This window comes from Olea europaea, chromosome 12, assembly GCF_002742605.1.
Source record: "Olea europaea var. sylvestris chromosome 12, O_europaea_v1, whole genome shotgun sequence".
In the NCBI taxonomy this organism is placed as follows: Eukaryota; Viridiplantae; Streptophyta; class Magnoliopsida; order Lamiales; family Oleaceae; genus Olea; species Olea europaea.
The window spans coordinates 27,047,316-27,067,832 of record NC_036248.1 but is presented as its reverse complement, the minus strand read 5'-3'; the positions used below and the strand labels follow the sequence as shown (position 1 = coordinate 27,067,832).

Below are 20,517 nucleotides of genomic sequence, written 5' to 3'. Positions count from 1 at the left end.
AAGTAACTTCTGCCTCATGGGCTAAATTCTTGCCTTGAAGGCTATCTTGGATATTTTGAATTTGGGTTTCCAAATAGGAAACTTTTATCTCAAGTATCTGGACTTTCGTCCTTAATTGTTCTAGCTCCATCCCTGCTAAGATAATCAGGAAGAAAGTTAGCTTTTCCTTTAATTTATTCAATATCAAATTTGAAATATGAAAACCAAATTTGTATCCTAATAATATATCTATTATTAATAGATGGATCAACATTATTTTTCAAAAATGCTTTAACTTGAGTATTATCAGTTCTGATCAAGAACTTCTTTGGTAATAAATAATCTTCATATTTTTGAACTCCTCTTTTTACAGCAATGAGTTCCTTTCTATTCGTCTCATATCTTGTTTCAACTTCTTTGAATGTCCCTGATGTATAACCTGCAAGTATCTCAGGGCAACAACAATCTTTTTCGCATTTATATTCTTTATGATTCTTTTTAACCTTTAACACTGCTCCCCACTAGTAATCTGAAACATCAGTTTCCAGGATAAAAAAATTTTCTTCTTGGGGTATTACAAGTTTAGGCAATACCTTTAATTTTTCTTTTACCTTTCTTATATTTTCACAATCTTGCTCTTCTCAAGACCACATTATATTTTTTCTTAATTTTGGAAGAAAATAATTTTTCAATTTAGCACAGTTTTCAATGAATCTTTCAGCATAATTTAATATTCCGAGGAAGCTTTGTAATTGTTTTTTATCTTTGATTTTTTCAGGAAATTCTTGAAGTTTTTCTCCAATATGGGATTGCAATTGCAATTCTCCTTCTTTTATAAATAATCCTAAGAATTTTATTTCTGTTTTAGCTATCTCAGCTTTCTTTTGAGAAAGTGTAATACCATGTTTTTTCATAATATAACAGAATTTCTCAAGATGCTCAATATGTTCATCAATATTATTTGAATGAATAAGTAAATCATCTACATATGCAATACAAAAATGAGTAATTGGTTTGATTACCTCATCCATTCTTCCTTGAAATATCTGTGGTGCATTTTTCAACCCAAATGGCATTACATTCCATTCGTATTGTCCTAAAGGATTGGGGGTACTAAATGCAGTTAGTGATTTACTTTCTTCTGTAAGCATGATTTGCCAAAACCCTGACTTACAATCAAATTTTGAAAATATCTTTTTGTTCTGTACTTGTTTAATAAGGGTATCCTTATTTGGCAAGTAGTATCCATCAAATTTGGTAACTTCATTTAATTTTTTGTAGTTAATTACCATTCTGGCTTTTCCTCTTTTATCTCACTATGTTTTCTAACCATAAAAGCTGGGCTACTATGTGGGCTTTTACTTGGCCTAATCAGTCTGGCTTCTAGTAATTCTTTTATCTGATTTTTAAATTATTTTTGATCATCAACACTATATTTCATAGGTTTGACCCTTATAATAGTATCTGGATTAATTAATTCTATATTTGCCTTTACTTTGTCTGTATTCCATTTTTCTAATGGATTTTCAGAATATGTTTCAGAAATTTCTCTTTTCAATTTTTCTAACCTATTTTCTGTTGTCATTTTTAAGATTATAACTGGTTTAAATTTTTCTGTACTCCAACATCCACCACGCTGGGTTGAAGAACTCTGATGTTTTATATCTCTATATGCAATTGTAACAGCTTTATTTATTTTAGGTGTAAATATTTTATGTGCACAAGGTGTTGTAAACATATACTTATCAATATATTGTGTAAATGTTGCATATTTTAATAGGAAATTTTGTCCTAATAAAATATCACATCCTATTGTGGTTGACATATATATTGTCTCAACAAATACTTCTCTAAAGGAAATTAGAAAAGGTACTTGAGTAGCATACTTGCAGTATATTACTTTATTTCCTCCTGCTGTTGTAGCAGTTACTACTTTCTTTGAATTATATTTCCAGCATTCAGATGGCAGTACATTAGGTAAGCAAAGGCTTATTGTACTTCCTGTATCTAAGTAAGCGTGAAATTTAATTCTACAATATTCTTTTATATTGAGTGTAATTTCAATATATGGGCTCATGGGATTAGTACTTATTACTCTTTCCATGATAACAATGATTTCATATTTTCATCTATTCTTGGAATGATAATCGGATTATCATCAACTGTTATTTTTAAATATTCTTGGCAGATTTTATAAGGGCTATATCTCTCAAGGAAGTTCATTCCTAATAGAATAGGCGAACGATTCACTCCATATAATTCATCTTTATATAGAATTATTTCTTTAGTATATTCTTTCTGATCCTCTCCTACAAGTATAAGAGGAAATTTAACATATTTTCTTATTTCAAGATTATTTCCTAAATAATCCTTAAAAATATATGGTTCTGGTATTTCAAAGTCTATTAGATGACTAACAAACTTAGTATTTACATGACTTTTATCTGCTCCAGTATCTATAAGGACAAGAAGATTTTTCTTAAATCCTTCTTGGTTTACATATCTTGTCCTAATGTAATATTGTGAACTTGATGGTTCAGCAATACTTAAAGTTTTAAGTCTACTTATCCTAGAGTCTTGTCTAGAGGGAAATCTTGCAATAAGATTGTCTCCTTCTAAGTTGACACTATTTCTTCTTATTAATTTTCCTTCAGAATTAATTTCTTTTGCTTGTTTATGGAAATCAAGCATTATTTGTTCTGGTATCGTTACTTCATGTTCTTAATATTTCCTAGGAGGTATGTATTGTGCTAATTCCTCAAAATCTTTATGTATTATTATGTTATCAGTGATTTTCCTTAAATTGTGATGATGGCTAGTACTAAAAGCAAAAATTGATTTTATGCTTATACTAATAGCCTTACTTCTTCGTAACATTTTTAAATTTCCAATTCTATAATATAGATTGAAACTTTGATCAATATTTTCATCACTCAATGATATGGCATAATTTGGTTTTACTCTAAATATTATCTTTTGATAGACTAAATTTCCTACAACTGTTCCTAATAGAGCATCTATAGGATCTTGTAAGATTCTGTTGTCTATACAGTATATTTCTATTGGTATATTCATACCTTCTCTAAAAAATCCTTTTACCATTATCTGGACTCCTCCTAATTCAATACATTTTAATTTGTTCCTTACATTTTCTGGGATTTTAGATAATTTTTGTTTTACCCATTCTTTTGTGATTATAGGAATTCTTGCCTTTCCTATAGTATCTTCTATATTGATAGACATTTCTTTATAATTCATACTAACAATTGTTTTATTTACCCTTGGTAAAATTCCTAAGAATCCTTGATGAAATACATCTTTTTCCTGTAGATCTAATATCTTTTTAGTGATTCCTGCATATTTTTTAATATCAAAAGTTATTTCTTGATTAATACCTTCTATAGAATCTTCAACTTCTTCAGTTGTTTCTATTTATATTTCTGATTCTTGTATCTCCATTCAGAAACAATTCCTCTGAATGTATGTTCTATAAATCCAAAAGCTGTATATGTTTCCCATTTGTTAAATTGTATAGCTAAATCTGTACTTTTTATCCATGTTTCAATAGCTTTATCCTTATCTACACAGTCTAAATCTAACCATACTCCTGTTGTGTGAATTGGTTCATTATAAGATTTCATTGGATTTATTTCTTTTATGGATTGTTTTCTTACATTTCCAGTGTATCTTTTCTGGGTTTTTCTATATTGATTAATATCAGCTTTATTAGGTATAGGGGTACCATAAGGGAAATCTTGTTCTTCATCACTACTAAATTCTACTTTTATATCATGAGTTTTTATCTAATAGGGCATTTCCTATTTGTAGATTATGTTCTAGATTCTCTAATCTTTTATGTATATCCCCAAAATTTTCATTTGTGGTATTCTTAGGTAAATAAGGATAACTAGGTTTTTTATGTTTTTCAACTTTTTTCAAAAATTCTTCTATTATATTTTCTTCATCTACTATATTCATCATTATTTTTAGTTCGTAATCTGGCTCTGATACCATTTGGTCGGAGTGTACAGCGGAGGTGTTAATATTTTTGAGCCAATTAGATTCTTCATAAGTATTTAAAATGTCACAATAGAATTTATAAAATTCACTATTTTTTATTAATACTTTTTCTTGAATAATTATGTTTAATTTTTCAATTCTCCTTCTTAAATTAAGAATTAATTTATATATGTCTTTTTCCATTTTGATTGTTTCGTTATCTATGGAATCATTTTTATTTTTTATTTTTGGGTCTAAATATTCTATAAAGAAGTCTTTCAGATCTTCTTCTAGATAGATTAATTCGTTTTCTGTATAGATTTTTAGATCAATAAAATTTTGTATAATATTTGGATCTAGATTTATTAAAAATTTATGATCTATATTTTCTTGAGGACCTATTTGAAAGTTTTTAGACATTGTAGTGGCTTTGGTTGCAATATCTTTATTAAGGGTATTTTTGGAAAATTGATTGTTTGGAGGCTAATTTTCAAATGTTTTTATTTCTTAGACTAATTTGGAAAATCCTTCTTCAATTTAAGCCATTAAGCTGTATTTCCCTTAAATAAATGGGCATCGACATGTTTTTGACAGATAAGTGAGATAATTATTTTTACTTTTCACCATTTCTTTTGATTTATTATTCTAAGTACGGAATAGAAAAAAAACATTATGAAAATTCTTAAACCTTTCGAGGATCATTCTTGATTACGGATTTTGGCTATCATCTAACTAGTCTAATAATTGAACGAGCTCTATTTATACCTCAAAAAACGCCTATTTTATATAAATTCTATATTTATTAATCAATTGAATTCTGAATGCTTGACACAATATTTTCGTGAATAGTTGATAGTAAAACATGCTACCCAAAAAGGAATCTATTGATTCTCTCCCAATTGGTTGCACCATAGGTGCGATAATTTACTTCACGGTCGAGATCCTTCTCCGAGCTCAGGTTATGGAAGAAGGAATCGAGAAGAAGGTATCAGCAACAACTGGTATCAAAGTTAAAAATTATGCACAACGAGATAAATTTTTTATTATTTTTATATTTTTAACATACCACAAGAGAAGAATTTGACATATATATTACGCTTATACCTTAAATACTCAACCCTCTGTCAAAAAATTAAAGAAGTTTACGAAAAAGGTTTTTTTTTTTCCACAAAAAGACCATTTACATGTTTTGTACAAAATAATCATATCTTTGGTTCAATACCCTTTAAAATCAAGCAAACATTGTGGAAAACAACTTGTAGTCCATTTTATTCATTAAAGACTTGTAAAATTAAAATTATGAATTTGCACTCCCCTTTAAATAAACAAAAAAAAAAAAAAAGATAAAGGAATAATTGCCATTATAGACCATTTTTTGAAAAATTGAAAATGGTTCAAATTTAAAAAATAAAAAATAAAAAATAAAATAAAACCTCACTCTTCTCCAACCAACATCACCTACTCCTTAGCCAACCATCACCACCTCCTATTCACTTTTCAAACTGTATTTTTATTAAATAACAAAATAAATTTATAAATACCAAAATCATTACAATTTCCAAGTAACTTCCTCATTATGAATTTCACATGAAAAATCATCATTCAATCTTTGTTAAGATTTGGGATCCCTCTTAACAAGGTTAACCTTATTAAGAGGAGTGACACAAGATCTATTTAAGTTGGTCAATATTTCGATAGTGAACTGATGTGATATTTATTTCCTTAACATGCCCCCACAAAATGATGGCTCTTTTTGAACAGATCAATCTTGAAATCCATGTGCTCATTTTTGAGACTCAATCGAATCGAATAATTCGTTGGAGCTTACTGGACTCTGATACCAAGTTAAAATTTGAGATGTTAAGATTTGTGGTCCATCTTAATAAGTCAACCTTATTAAGAGAAGTGGTCCAAGATCTATTTAAATTGGTCAATATTTCGGTATTTAACCAATGTGGGATTTATTCCCTTAATAGCCTTCAGCCTACATATTATATATGTTATGGTACGTAAATAGTTGATTAAACTTTGTGGATCGACTTGTATTTAATCATATACCTTGCGGGTGAATTTAAATTAATTGCAGTAAATTCCGATACAAGATTTTAGATTATCTATTTCTGATTAATCTAACCCAATCATTAAATTTTTTATTGAATTTATCAGGCAATTAATCCACACGAATTATCGCCAAAATTAGAAGAAATTGAGATTCAAAAATGCACACTGCAAATCATTGGGGAGGATTGTGGACATCAATGAAGGTGAGTCGACTATCGAGGATGAAAGGAGTCCAAACATGGACAGAGACAGGGCTTCAATGTCGCACCAACCATATCAACGCAGCAAAGCTAGTTGTTAGGGCCATTGGAAAAGAAGAAATATGTAAATTTGGATTGCATTAGCATAAATACTAGCTTTACCGATCGACAATGTGAAATATGATAGGTGGTGGTGGTGGTGGTGGAGGGCTGAGTAGGGATACGTGGGGTTGGTCGGCGAAATTTTTTTTTTGTTTATTTTTCATTTTTTTAAAACAAATTGGAACTTCTTTGCACTTTTTTGAAAATTTTGAAAATATATAAGATTATTGAGTAAAAAGTGCACAATTTGTGCATTTTTAACTCAATAATCTTACAATAATTGCATATGTGCATATGTTATGAATGTGAATAAGAAATTTTACGCAGAAACTCATAAGGCTTCAAATATATAGAAACAAGAGTTCCATTTACAGAATCTGCTTAGAAAATAGAATGAGTTACAAACTGGAATTATACATAAATATAAATCCATACTGATAAACAAGTCTGTTTTCTTATGAAATAACACACAAAATACTGAATTTGCTTACTTCAAATCATGATTTTGCCCAGTTTGATTACTCAAGGTAACCATCCTGACATGAAATTATTTAAACTGGGCCCTGCTGCTGCCATTGGATCAGTCTGGTATCTACAATTCAACAATATTTAATTGTCACATTATGCATTTTACATAAGATCTACACACAAATATAAGTAATAAGAGGGGATAGAATTTGTTTGGGAATGATTCGTCCGTCAGAGAAGATGAAGGAGAGTTAATTTCTTTCTTTTTGTTTTTTTTGTTCATTCATTTTAAGGTCGAAATATTGTTATCTCTATCTCATAGACGAGAAATTAACAATCAATAAATCTAGTAAGCAAAAGCAAGAAGTTATCTAAGTTTCAATAATTGTAATTAATACTGACATAATAGAAAGTAACTGGATCAATCAAGTAGCTGAATTCTAAAGAATATCACTATTTATTTGCTAAATAGACAAATTAGTTGAAAAAATCGGAAAAGCCGAGCTAGAGATCTTAAACATTTGTTATTGGAACATACCTTTGGCTGAGTGACTTGATTGCAATAACGCTTAAGAGCATATTTAGGAGAATCTCTATTTTTAAAGAGTATATTATATGATTTGAAGAACATCTATAAATTTAGAGAATTAAAACTTTGAAGTACTCCAACAAGCTCTTTATATTTAACACTTAATTTTACTATTTCAAAAAATTATTTATTATTTTTCTCCATCTTTTATTTTAATTAGCTTTTCTCTAGATTATTTTATTATTTTCCTAAAATTGAAACACCTTAAATGTATTTAATTATAGAGACTGAAAGTCAAACCCACTCTCTAAATTTAAAAAAATTAATTAAAAGAATTCCTTGAAGCATGATTTTAAAGATTAACTTTTTAAAATAGAGAGCATCTCACGTTTAAAGAGTTTTATGAAAATGCTCTAACTACAAATTTAGAATAAAATAATGTTTCTCGACCTCAAATGTTTAACACTAGAGACCTAGATCACTTGGACTCTTATTCCATGTTTGACATATTGTATTAGACGAATACCACAATGTTAGTTTTCCATGGGCATTTCCCGTGATATGCCCAGAAATTTTATCAAATATTCGACTATTATTCAAACATTTAATTCCTATATAAACACAAACAACAAGAATGACAACAATTACAATAAAACCTCCATAGTAAGAAATTGAAAGACGACGTACCCAATTTGTAAAGTGGGTTCACATTCCAAAGGATGAAAGAAACCATGGGGTTGAGGTTGAGTTGGTTCACGGCCATAGCCAATATCTTGAGGATCTTGATTCCACTGCAGACTAATGGGATTTCCTTCCATCAACTGCAAAAATTGCTCACATTCTCTTGTTTCATTTCGAATATACTATCTTTAAAACAAAGATAATTGAAATGGAAACACTGAAATGAATAGAAGAATATGTATACTATCGGAATAATCTAAGAGAATCTAAATAATATCACAATATATATAAATTTTTAAAAAAATACTGCCATTATGCATCAAATTTATCTTGAGCAAACAATGAGAATTTGTTAATGAATCACGAACCCTTTGTTTCAAACTTCTGTTGGCTTCATTTAGTGCATGCTCCTGTCCATAAGAATATATAAGACCAACGAAAAGAAAAAAGGAAAAAAAGAAAGTAAAACTGTTATCTATAATTCGAAATTGTTGTCAATTTCTGATTTGTTTTAATGTTAAAAAATACCACACCTTTCTTTGAAGGTCCGTGAGAGTATCCAGCATAGCTTGTGTCTGAAAATTGGATTATTAGAATTAATTAACAAAAAAATGTCACATAAACTTAATTTTAATTCGATATAGTGATGCAAAGAACACAATAACAATCGTGGTGTGATCTAAATAGCAATTCCACTGTTAGATTAAGTACGTACTCTTGTTGATCTGATTTGCTTAAGCGACATATCGAGTTGCCTCTCCAGTGATTCAAGTTCCTTGCTATTCAGTGAACCAAGATCTTCACCAAGAAGGTTCCTGATGGTGGCCAATAAAAAAAAAAATATTTACGTCAAAACTTACTTATATACTTATAATATTTCCGGCATGTTTTCCTCAATTTTATTGTAAATTAAGTTGTCAATGTAATTCCGATCCAAGGATTAATGACAAACCTTTGTGAACGCTGTAGGGCTTCATAACGCGCTTTCAACTTCAGATACTCCTGCTGACTGCTTAGTTCCTACAATCACCATACAATGTAATAAGTATTCATATGAAAAACCCTCGCTCATATGCGTTTTAATACAATGTTGAACTTTTGTTAAAAGGAAAAATTAATACAATTTTTATATCTTCCTTCTTATGAATTAAAGGGGAAGACATGTTATCAGGTTACGGATAGCTACAAAAGGTGAGAACTTGTAATAATTACAAAAATCTCTTAATTATGAAAGTAATAGCCTAGAATTTGTGAAAACTATTTAGAGGATGTAAGTTGGGTTTGTTTTTCATTAAAGGCAAAAGCTTGATGTATAATATAATATTAATAAATATTAAATATCGACAAGACTTGAACTTAAGATATATCTGTTGAATACATTTTGGGAACTATAAATTGAATTTAGACCCAATATAATCGTTGACATGATTAACATAGCAACACATGTCAAAATATCGATGAAAAATGGATCCAAGGACCAAGATGCAAATACAAAAAATTTCACTATTGAAGCTGATATTTATTAGGTAATATTTGCTTATTTCCACATTAGATACAAAAGTATAAACTATTTTTCAAAACATAAAATTAAAAAATCCTTTTACATTGGAATCTTTAGAAATTCTTTTATGATATTTTATTTAATGACATTATTTAGTAAAATAGAATAATTTTATGTTAATATATTATCAAGTACTATATACATTTCAAACATTCGAACTTTACAGGGCTTCTCCATACTTACCTATAGAAATTTCTTATTAAACGGAAACATTCCCTTTTATCACAAAGCAGAAAATCTCTAATTGTTAAACCTCTCCAAGAATGTGTTGTATTTAAAACCTTAAACCTATTTTTTCAGTGTGTGTTAAAATTTCCGAAGGCAAAGGAATCCCAGGTCCGCATCAGGTTCAGATTATGATTTTTGAATTAACTTTTGCAGTTTAAATTTTCCAAAATCTCCATTTTTTGTTTCTTCTGCTTATAATCTGAAACATACGTTTCTGTATTTTTATCCGTAAAAATCATTCTCAAACATTATGATTATTTAATTTAATATCAAATCTTTTCTTGGGTTTAGAATGACTAAATTTGAATCTGCTTAGTACAAGTACTTTTCCATCAATTTAAAGAAGGCGAAAGTTTTATTATTATTATTATTATTATTATTATTATTATTATTATTATTATTATTATTATTATTATTATTATTATTATTATTTTCATCTTTCTTGAATCTTGCTTTGCTTGAGAATTCAATGTTTTGTTCCAATAATGTATTATTATTCATCACAAATTTACTATCATTAAATTTTTTCTTGCACTAAATCTTCAGAGTTAATTATAAATAATTTTCCCGTAAATAATTGTTCATTCAATCTTCTATTCCTATTGTAGTTTAAGTGATTATTTATGAGCTTTAAATCTTAACACTTTGTTTTTCTTGCTCAGTTCTTTTAATTTACATTAGATTTATGCTGCCACCATACTATTTTCATTTTCATATCACTATGGAAGAAGAGAAGTTGAGCATGATTTCACCAGCAAAAATGAGCACGAACGAAGAATCTTCAAATTCTAATTGCCGCATTCATATTTTTCATGCATAAAAGTTCAAAAGGTAGTAAGTACCACAACAAAGTGGACATCGGGGATACAGATTTATGCGAACCACTAATAAATATGGCTCGAGACGTGTAAATCAGAGATAGACACGGCTATGGCATATGATAGTGCAGTCATTAACTCCGAGATGGAGAAACTCAATGAAATTCTCCATGGACAGGAAAAAGTATTCAAGAACCAAAATTTCAGAGCCATTTCAGCACAGAAGCAATTCTGAACATGATAAGGGATGGATCATATCCATTCAGGTTTGCTTAATTTCTGAGTCGAAAGGCTGAAATCGAAATTGACCTAAATCTTTTCTCCTTACATGGGACGGGGATTTTCCACTCCAGGCTACTTTTCAAAAAAAGGAATTAACACCAAGTAATGTTGGAAAATTGATTAGGCTAGTAATTCTCAAAAAATATGCTCTTATATATTTTTTACATTTTACTGAAATTACATAAGAAGATTTAGGAAATGGTATAGTTGATGAAGTGCAGCTTCAGTTTTATGATAGGCAGAAGAGGTTACGGAAATTTCGGTGCTGGTAATTGGAAGAGTAGGTGAGGGAAAAAAATTTAGGGCTAATCATATTAAACCTTTCTACATGTATGAGAGTGGAGATAGAGACGAACATTTTGTGTAATTGATCTGGCCAACAAAGGGCACTCGTAACAACTTGGAGCCAGGCCTTCTTTTCGCACTATTACGGATATGAAAATAATGGTAAAAATCGAATTAAATTGTCAACTACCCTTCTTGGAAATAGGATTGACTAGTGATTCTGAATGAACTGGAGTTATATCTCTTTTCCATTTCCATTCAAGAGTGTTAATGTGTTTCAAGCCCTTCCTCTTATATAGTTGATGGTTTCATCGTATAAGAGAGAGGTTGGAGCCATTCCCTATACACCGGAGAGATGGGGCAACTGTATCCATGGATTTCATTACAAGCTTGCCGGAGGATGGACCTCCTAGTAAAGGTTGTATTAGATACGAGTTCCCTTATGGTTTGTTTTGATATCCGGTAGGAATAATAAAAGTTAAAGTCCAGGTTGGTTGGTGATCCTAGTGATAGGAGACTATCTAACTTGGTTCGAAGAGCACTTGTTTGGTTAAAGATTTGGTGCAGGGATGGCATATCTTCGTCTTGATATGGGACAAAATGCGACTTACGAGTTAAACAAAGAAGAGAGAAGAATTTGAGGATCAAATGGAGTTTGTGGCAATGAATTCATAACCTAACAGCACTGAGAAGAAAATTATCGAACTCTATGGAGTCCTCATTACTCGAGATCTTCCCAGTTGAACTAATTTTATGTTATTTTTGCTGTTCTCAATTTGTTACTTGATGTAACTCGTATACATAAGTGCACTTGAATTCAATTTATTACGCTATTAAACGTTTTAGCATCATTCAATCTCATTTTTGTTTCGATACACTGTACAAAAACTTACTGCAAGTGAAAATTTTAAGAAAGTAACTGATTACCAGTGCCTCTCTTGAGGATACATGTGGCTCTGGTGCTCCATAGTTGCACTTTTCATACCTCTCCAATGTTCCAAGCATGCTGCATAGAACAATAAAACATACATAATCATTCTATAGAATATAAACCAAGGGAAGATTTGAGTGTAAATCATCGAAACACATCAAGGGACGAAATCGAGATGCCAAGCTAAGATGCCGAGGTGGACATGAAGGCCATCGTACACCGGTGGTGAGAATTCAGGAAAAGCCCAGGAAATAAAAGCCTCGACAAAATTCTTTAGTTTTAGATATTTTGAGATTCTAGACGTGCGTGGGAAAGAGGGAATGATGGTGAATTGACCATTGGATCTTTAATGTGCTCTAGCTATTAGCTAATAAATTTCAAGTTTAAGGTGGATCATCACACGCCTCGACTATAATGTAAACTTTACGAGCCTTTGTCACCTCGTAAAGTCTCCCACCCACCATGAAGCTCTACCGCGGCGGCGGCCGCGGGGTGGGGGGGGGGGGGGGGGGGGGGGAATCCCACCCACCATGAAGCTCTAATCTGTGTAATCATTTGCTTATACAATATCTATAAGTAATTATGCATCTATTTATGAGTATTCATAGCTTTCAATGTCAGTAACATGTACTGTTAACCATTAGATTGACTCGAAGACTTTTCTGGTAACTGGATACAAGACTGCTTTTGAGTAAAACAACACTGAAAAACACAAAATGAATTTTCAGATTTGAGCTAATCAATGGATATATGAAGGGATCTAAGAGGAAGAAAAAATATGGACAACAATTGATTTTAAAGCATGATCTCCAGTTCCCAAACCAAGCCCTAATCACATGAAAAACATATCCTAGTTTGTAAAGATAGATACGCACACACACATCTGATTAAAATTTCAATGGAAGTGTAAGGAAGAAAAGCATTAAACAGGAAATAAAGAGAGAAAATGATATTTTTCTTCAGAAAAGGAAAAGGAAAAAAAAAAAAAAGAAGAAGAAGAAGAAGAAAGTATAATTGAAAACCCTAAAAGTTGAAATCCTTAGACAAAACATAATAAAGAGAGAAAATGATATTTTTCTTCATAAAAGGAAAAGGGGGAAAAAAAAGAGGAAGAAGAAGAAGAAAGTATAATTGAAAACCCTAAAAGTTGAAATCCTTAGACAAAACATAACCAATTCTCTCTAGATGAATCATCAAGCTGGTTGAATGAAAATCAGTAACAATAACATTCTTTCAAAGACAACATATTCTCAAACCACCTATTCTTGAAAAAGGGGATCTTAGGTCAAGAAGGCCATTAGACAAGATCAGATTCAAAATCAACTCTTTTGTAAGTTAACAACTAAAACAAGAAAAGAATTTTAAAGAAGTGAAAAATAAAACTTGAAAATTAGATAGATCAGCACATAAATGAACTATCAAAACATAAGATCTGATCAAAATCAGTGAAAAATAAAACCCCAAAAAAATCAAATATGTCAAAGGAGAAAAGGGCTTAAAGTAAGAAAACTCAACATAATTATAGCAAATATCTTCTTTTATTGATTTTCCTCTTGCAGATCTAACAAAACCCACAAGCACAGAGTCCAAAACATTCACTAAAATGGCAAAAACTCTTTCATCATCAAAAGATTTAATTTTCTTTTCTCTCTTTACATCAAAAAAATTCAAATTTAGTCTATACACGAAAATATAGAAGCTCCAAAACAAATTCAAACCCAATTTTTTTTTTTTTTTAAAGGAAAGAAAGAAAAAACAGCTTCCATGTTTATATATATATAGATACCTAGAGCTGCTGCAAAATTCGTAGAGTTTTCCTCTATTGGAGAAGATGATCAGAGCTACCTCAGCATCACAAAGAACAGAAAGTTCATAAGCTTTTTTCAATAAACCATTCCTTCTCTTGGCAAAGGTGACTTGCCTATTGATTTTGTTTTCAATCCTCTTGAGTTCTACTCTCCCTCTTCCCATTTTCTCTCTCTCTCTACCACTCAAAACCTCACAGAACACAAATCTTATCGGTGTATTTCATGTACCACTTCCTTTAAATGTACTTATAAAGATAGATGCATGTTGTCACGTATGCAGAAGGAATACTAGTGGTAGCATAGGCTAGCATCCCATAAATTCATTTGAAAAACTGTTTTATTTATGAGTTAGGCTACACTTACAAAAGAGGTCGACAAAGTTGGATGACAAAATCACATTCACATCAATTATTTCAAAAACAGATTTTTAAATCATTTGAAATCAATGGTCTGGATTTTGCCAACACATTTTGTAACTCAACTTTTGTAATCCAACTTTGTACAAGTAACTTTATTGTTTATGTATTGCGTGTAGTACTCAAAGGTTATTCTACTTAAAAAATATTTTTTTAGTAAAAAACAGTAACTTTGAAAATTATGGCTTAAGCTCTTATTAGGTTCAGCTAAAAAAGCCGATTTATTTCAAAGTTAATAATTAATTTTAATCACAAGTTTTATGGGCCTACAATTTTATCAATTTAACCACACATTTCGTTAAATTTTATCAAAATTTATTTAAATATGAATTTTAACAAAATAAAACAAGGACTCGGGAAATAAGTAACTTAAATGTAAGTTCAAAAGTTGGTTCTTGAGTTTGTGGGCCATTTGAATTTTCACTGAGAAAGTTGATCAAATGGTGTATAAGAGAGGATGATGAACACAATTATTATATTATTTGTTCAAAGTATGTTTATAAATTTGGTTGACAAAATAAGTGTTTGTAAAATCCAGATCATTGATTTTCAATGATTTAAAAATATGTTTTTGAAATGATTGGTGTAGATATTACTTTGTAAACCAACTTTGTACATATAGCATAACTCTGAACACGAAAGATTCTGGTTTAAAAAAAGCTAATGTTCTAAAATTTGGCCTTCAAAGAAGTCAAAAGTCAAAGATCAACGATCAGATCAAAAATTGATATCGAATTTCAAATTTGTTGTTAGTATTTAAGGTCGAAAGTCGAAGGTCAAAAATCAAAGATCAGATCAAAAACTGATATCGAATTTCAAATTTATTATTAGCGTTTAGGGTCCAACCGATCAATTACGACAAGTAGGACAAAAGCAAGCAACTAGGAACGTGGGATATAGGGTATATAGAGTGCTAAACCTTATAATAAGATGGGAATTATCAATGTTAAGTGCCACGTGTCAACAAATGAAGTGGTCGGAAGCTGAATATGTGTTTCCGAGGATACTCAAGGGACCAAATCTTAATGAAGCTCAACTGTGATTTGTTACAAGGTTTTAACATTAGTGTCCCTAAACAGCTTCTCTCAATAATGGAGTGGTGGATGGACCACATTTTACCTTCTACTGTCCTTTTTTAACTTAAAGAAGAACAAAATTTATTGGATATTAAAGTATAGGTGTAAAAATATAGCTCGGTATAATTTGATCAAGGCCGGCCAAAGATTTTTGGAGTCCTAGGTCAATTTCATATGAGGTTTTCCATATAAATTTCATGAGTTTATCAGCACTTATAAATATTAATAACATCAATATCATGGGGCCCATCACATGGGTGGCCTTCTAGTGGATTGACTCATCGAAATATATATGGTTGTACGACATGTTTATAGTGAACGTAAACGTTGAATTATTCGTCTATTGACTTAAACTTTGAATTGATTAACTCAAAAGTAAGTCTAGGTTTCTAGCGAGTCTAAAAAAAGGATTTAAAGACCGGCGACCAAAAGCTTATATTCCATCTAATGCAAGGTTTTCCTCCATTATTAGTCACTCTTTGGAAACCATTGAAGAACTCTAGCCCACTAGATTAGTTCTAGAGCAAGTTAATATTTTGATACCCTTGTCGCGGAGAACACCCTATGAAGATATTGATTGTGTAAATATTTATTATTGACAACAAGATGAATAAAGCATGTAATCATACATAGTTTTCTTACTTGAAAAGGTACAAATTTATCGTTGTCAGACTGAATTTGATAATATTATGGTACTATTCTTGTTTAGTTTACGCTAACAAATATTAATTAGAAATATGTTGCCTATTCCTTTTGCATCTATAGGCAATTGTTCAAACGTATATATTACGTTACGACGTGTATGATATATTTAATATAGTGAAATAGACAGGAAAAAGCCGTATGTAGATATTTTGTTATATATATGTGTATAGTTTTTTATATATTGGATCATGTTTATTCCATTTTATTAAACATGATCACGGAAATCAGTCAAAGAAGTAATTTTTTTCTTGGCTAAAAAAGGTTGAGCAAATTATCAAATGAGAAACCCTAAGTATGTTTCTCTTATGCCCCTTTTAGGTATCGAAGGGGCATCATAATGTATACACAATTTGTAGTCACAGTTATTGACTTTGCGATTTTCCTCTTTCAACAATAAAAAGAAACATAAAAATGAAATTGAAGAAAAAGCCTCAAATCTTTCATGATCGTAGAGTTGTTAATGAAGCTCTAGTCAAGTGATCATAACTTCACAAGATTTGGTTTCCTGTATCTTTAGAACTCAAGGCTACACTGGTATCAGCTTACAGAAAATGTCATTTTCAAGTAAGGTCGTACTTTTTAAGATATTTAAAAAATTATATGGGTTAAGATTTATCAAAAAGAAAAAAAAAATGACATAAAAAATTAAATTCATTTACACGATATGTAATAGTTGTGCCCACCATTCATGACTCCCACTACTCTATATTCTCCCTTCATCGCAGTGAAATATTTATGTATTTCTGCATTCACTATAAGTATTTTGGTAGATGTACGAATTGTAGTGTTTTGAGATCTATTTATGTAAGAACTTACAATATATTTTTCTTTTCGGTTATTTTGCGATATTTTAAAAGTTTGTTCTTAAGTTTTGTAACGTTTAATTCAAAGTCCTACTTTTTTACCTGACAATAATTAATTATTTTCATATTTATAAAAATGAAAATTACTTCATATTTTTATTGTACCTATATCTTAATGTCCAATGCACGTGTAAATAATTAGTATATATAAATGTGTGTGTATGCATAATCATACTTTGTCTCTAAACAAGAAAATTTTATTAGTGAATAAATTTAATTTGATTATAATCACAAGTTAAAGTCTGAACATTCTCTCAAGTCTCAAGGTGAAATAAAAACCTTCGGGTTTAGATTAATTATTATTTTTCTCTTCCTTAAGGTTTGGGGCCAAAAAAAAAAAACAATTAATGTCAACAACTAGTAGAGATGTCGTTAGGGTTTTAGACAATTTCTACATGGTCAATGGAAACACTCGTCGCGGTTCGTGCTTGGACTGAACTAAACAATTATAATGAGATAAAATTTTAATCATTTAAATAATTCACGTGTATAATTTTTAGAGTTGAGATATGTTATCCATTTATGTTGTTCAATTTGCTGTACATCCAATTACAAATTGACACAATGAGAATTTAAAATTGATGATAACTTTAATTTTGTATGGTATCTCAATTTATAATTAAGTAGACAGCAGATCTCAACTCCAATTTTTGTATAAGAGTGATGACAAAATTTGCACCCAATATCATGTTAAATTAGTTTATTTAAAAATTTAAATTACGAAAAAATAATATTTTTTATTAAGCCCTATTTACAACCATTGAAACAAAATTCATTTTCTTTTTAAACTCATTTCAACAACATATTCTCATAATGAAATATTTTATACATAAATCCATTTTTTTTTCTATTTATTTACCATACATTTCCCCAAAAAATAATTATTTCATAACTAATTTTCTCTGAAAAAAATTATTTTAATAGTTTTCTAACTATCTATTTGTTAGCATTTAAAATAATTATCATTTTTCTATATACTCATTTTCAACAACACCTTCTCACAATAAAATATTTTGCACATAAATCTATATTTTCCTACTTTTTAATTACATATTCTTTAAAAATTTACTATTCAAAATATTATTTTTCATAAATAATATCCACCAAGCAGGGGCTAAATATGTTGAAACTTTAAACTTTATAAAACTAGAAACTTTAGAACTTGTAAAATCCTAAATTTCTTTATTGTCAAGATCCTCCATGTCAAAACACCAAGAAAATTACTTTAGCGAAACATACCTTAATTATTTGGGAATGATTTATTATTACTGGATCTTAATTTCGGATCATAAATCTTGAAACTTGAAATGTTATCTTTTCATCTTTGATTTCTTCACTTTTAATTTTGAATTTTGCCGCTTTTGATTCTTTAATTCTTATTCTCGGTTTTGCTTCTTAATCCATAATCTTGATTCTTGAATTACTTTTTATTTTTTTTATTCTTGATTCTGGGTATTGAATCTTCCTCTTCAATATGTTTTCTCTTGTATTCTTGTATTGATGAGATGATACAAAGAATGAGAAGTTACATATGAATTGTGGATCATAACTCTATATATATTTATAAATATTTTGTCCATCATGAAATACAATTCTAAAGGATTTCTACACATAAGCCAGCACATACTTTATTTAGATGCCTTGAGCCCAACAATTTAATTCTTCATTAAATCACTTTAATTTTAAACTTAACTTTAAGATAACTTTATACACAATTAATTACATTTGTAGGCCCACATAACAAATCAAAACTTTTTCAACAATCTCTTACTTGGGTCACATATGTTACCTGATAAATTTGTATAACCTTATGACATCAAAAACTTTTGCTATCATAACCAAAAGCATATCCGAACAATCTTATCTATCAATTATGTCAATACAGGTTTAAAGTGGTATTTGTTACAAATATCTTAACTAAATCTTCAATGTCACATATATCAATACCATCAAATGACATAGATCAATTGTGGATGTGTAGCATGAAAATTATATGTAATATGATCCAAACATGCAAATTTTCAACTAGTCCTGCCTTAATCTTTAATGAGATCAACCATAAATTTTAAACAAAGTGGAATTGAATTGAATACTTTATTTCTGAAATAAACCAAATATCCATGGATAGATTTATGTGTCTAAAATAAACAATATTTAAATACAAACTCCCACCAAACTGGTATATCATCAAAAGATGCAACCCCATATGAGCAATATGCTCATGAAAGACTTTGGGTGATAGCCCCTTAGTAAGCGGATTTGTAATTATAGAGTTTGTCCTAATATATTCTATAGAAATCTGAACATTCTAACTAGAAACTTGATATCTATAAACTCTGACATCGTCAAGTTTGTGTTTGTTGTGCATGTGACTTATATAGAGTGAAACACAGGTCTTGGATCAAATAGGTCGATAATGTACTTCTTGTACGAGCGTTAAAATCTTATATGCGCTCAGGCTAGGATTAGTATAAATAATATGTTGTAACCTTATTTTTCACCACCGAATAAACATTATCTCCGCTTTGCTCTCTTGGACATAGGCACACCGCTGAACCACGTAAATTCTTGTGTTGATTTTCTTTTTTATCTCTTTATTATTGCGCATAAAATTCAACAGTGTTGGAATACAAGACTACTATTGTCACAGAGTAACTAAAGTGGTCTTGCCAATTCATCCAAAATATACAGTACAGTGACAAAATTTTGCAATCATATTCCATGATCTCCAATTAGTCTGATTTTCCTAAATGTGATAATGTAAACCTTAGTTCTCTATAAATACCAAATAACCTAACTGGCTACTTTCTAAATATCTATCCTAGAATTATTTAAATATCTACCTAGCATTCAACCAATGAATGACATATCCAGACTTATGCAAACATTAGAGTACATTAAACTCTCACCTGCTAAAGCACAGAGAACTTTATGTATTTTCCTTTCTTTAAATTTATCATTGGGGGATTTATTGAAACTAAACATGTCTCCCTTAGTAATAAGGGTATTACTTAGTTTACATACATGCATCCTAAATTCTTTAAGAATTTTATCGATATAACTCTTTTGTAATAATCTAAAAATACCCCAAGAACAATCCAAAAATACCCCAAGAACGATCCCGGTGTATTTGTATCCTTGACATAGAAAAGGCGTCACTAAGATCTTTCATTTCAAAATTCCACGACAGAAATATCTTGGTTTCGTGCAATAGGCCTATATCATTGCGGGCAAATAGTATGTCATCAATATACAATATCTGAAACACATGCTTACTCCAACTGAACTTATAGTAAAATCAACCATCAATTGTACTTATCTCAAAATCAAACGAGATAATTATTTGATGAAATTTGCAATACCAGTTACGTGAAATTTGCTTAAGTCCATAGATGAATTTCTTTAATTTGTAAACTATTAGATGTAGCTCAAAATCAAAATGTGTCACTAGTGTCATAATAATCCTAAAAGAGTCTTTTGTAGAAATCAGAGAGAAAGTTCTTTAAATTTAATGCATTCCTTTTG

At 29.9% G+C, this 20,517-nt stretch overlaps 1 protein-coding gene across 1 annotated transcript; it reads right to left on the bottom strand.

Annotated features, from left to right (window-relative positions):
* Positions 1-6,658: 6,658 nt before the first annotated feature.
* LOC111406228 (agamous-like MADS-box protein AGL9 homolog) lies at positions 6,659-14,241 on the bottom strand. Its single transcript, XM_023035511.1, has 8 exons — positions 13,911-14,241; positions 12,121-12,199; positions 8,972-9,039; positions 8,735-8,834; positions 8,553-8,594; positions 8,388-8,429; positions 8,026-8,159; positions 6,659-6,933 (listed from the first exon to the last, which is right to left on the bottom strand). Exons 1-8 carry the CDS (start codon positions 14,093-14,095, stop codon positions 6,864-6,866), a joined length of 720 nt encoding a protein of 239 aa, XP_022891279.1. The 5' UTR covers positions 14,096-14,241; the 3' UTR covers positions 6,659-6,863.
* Positions 14,242-20,517: the final 6,276 nt, after the last annotated feature.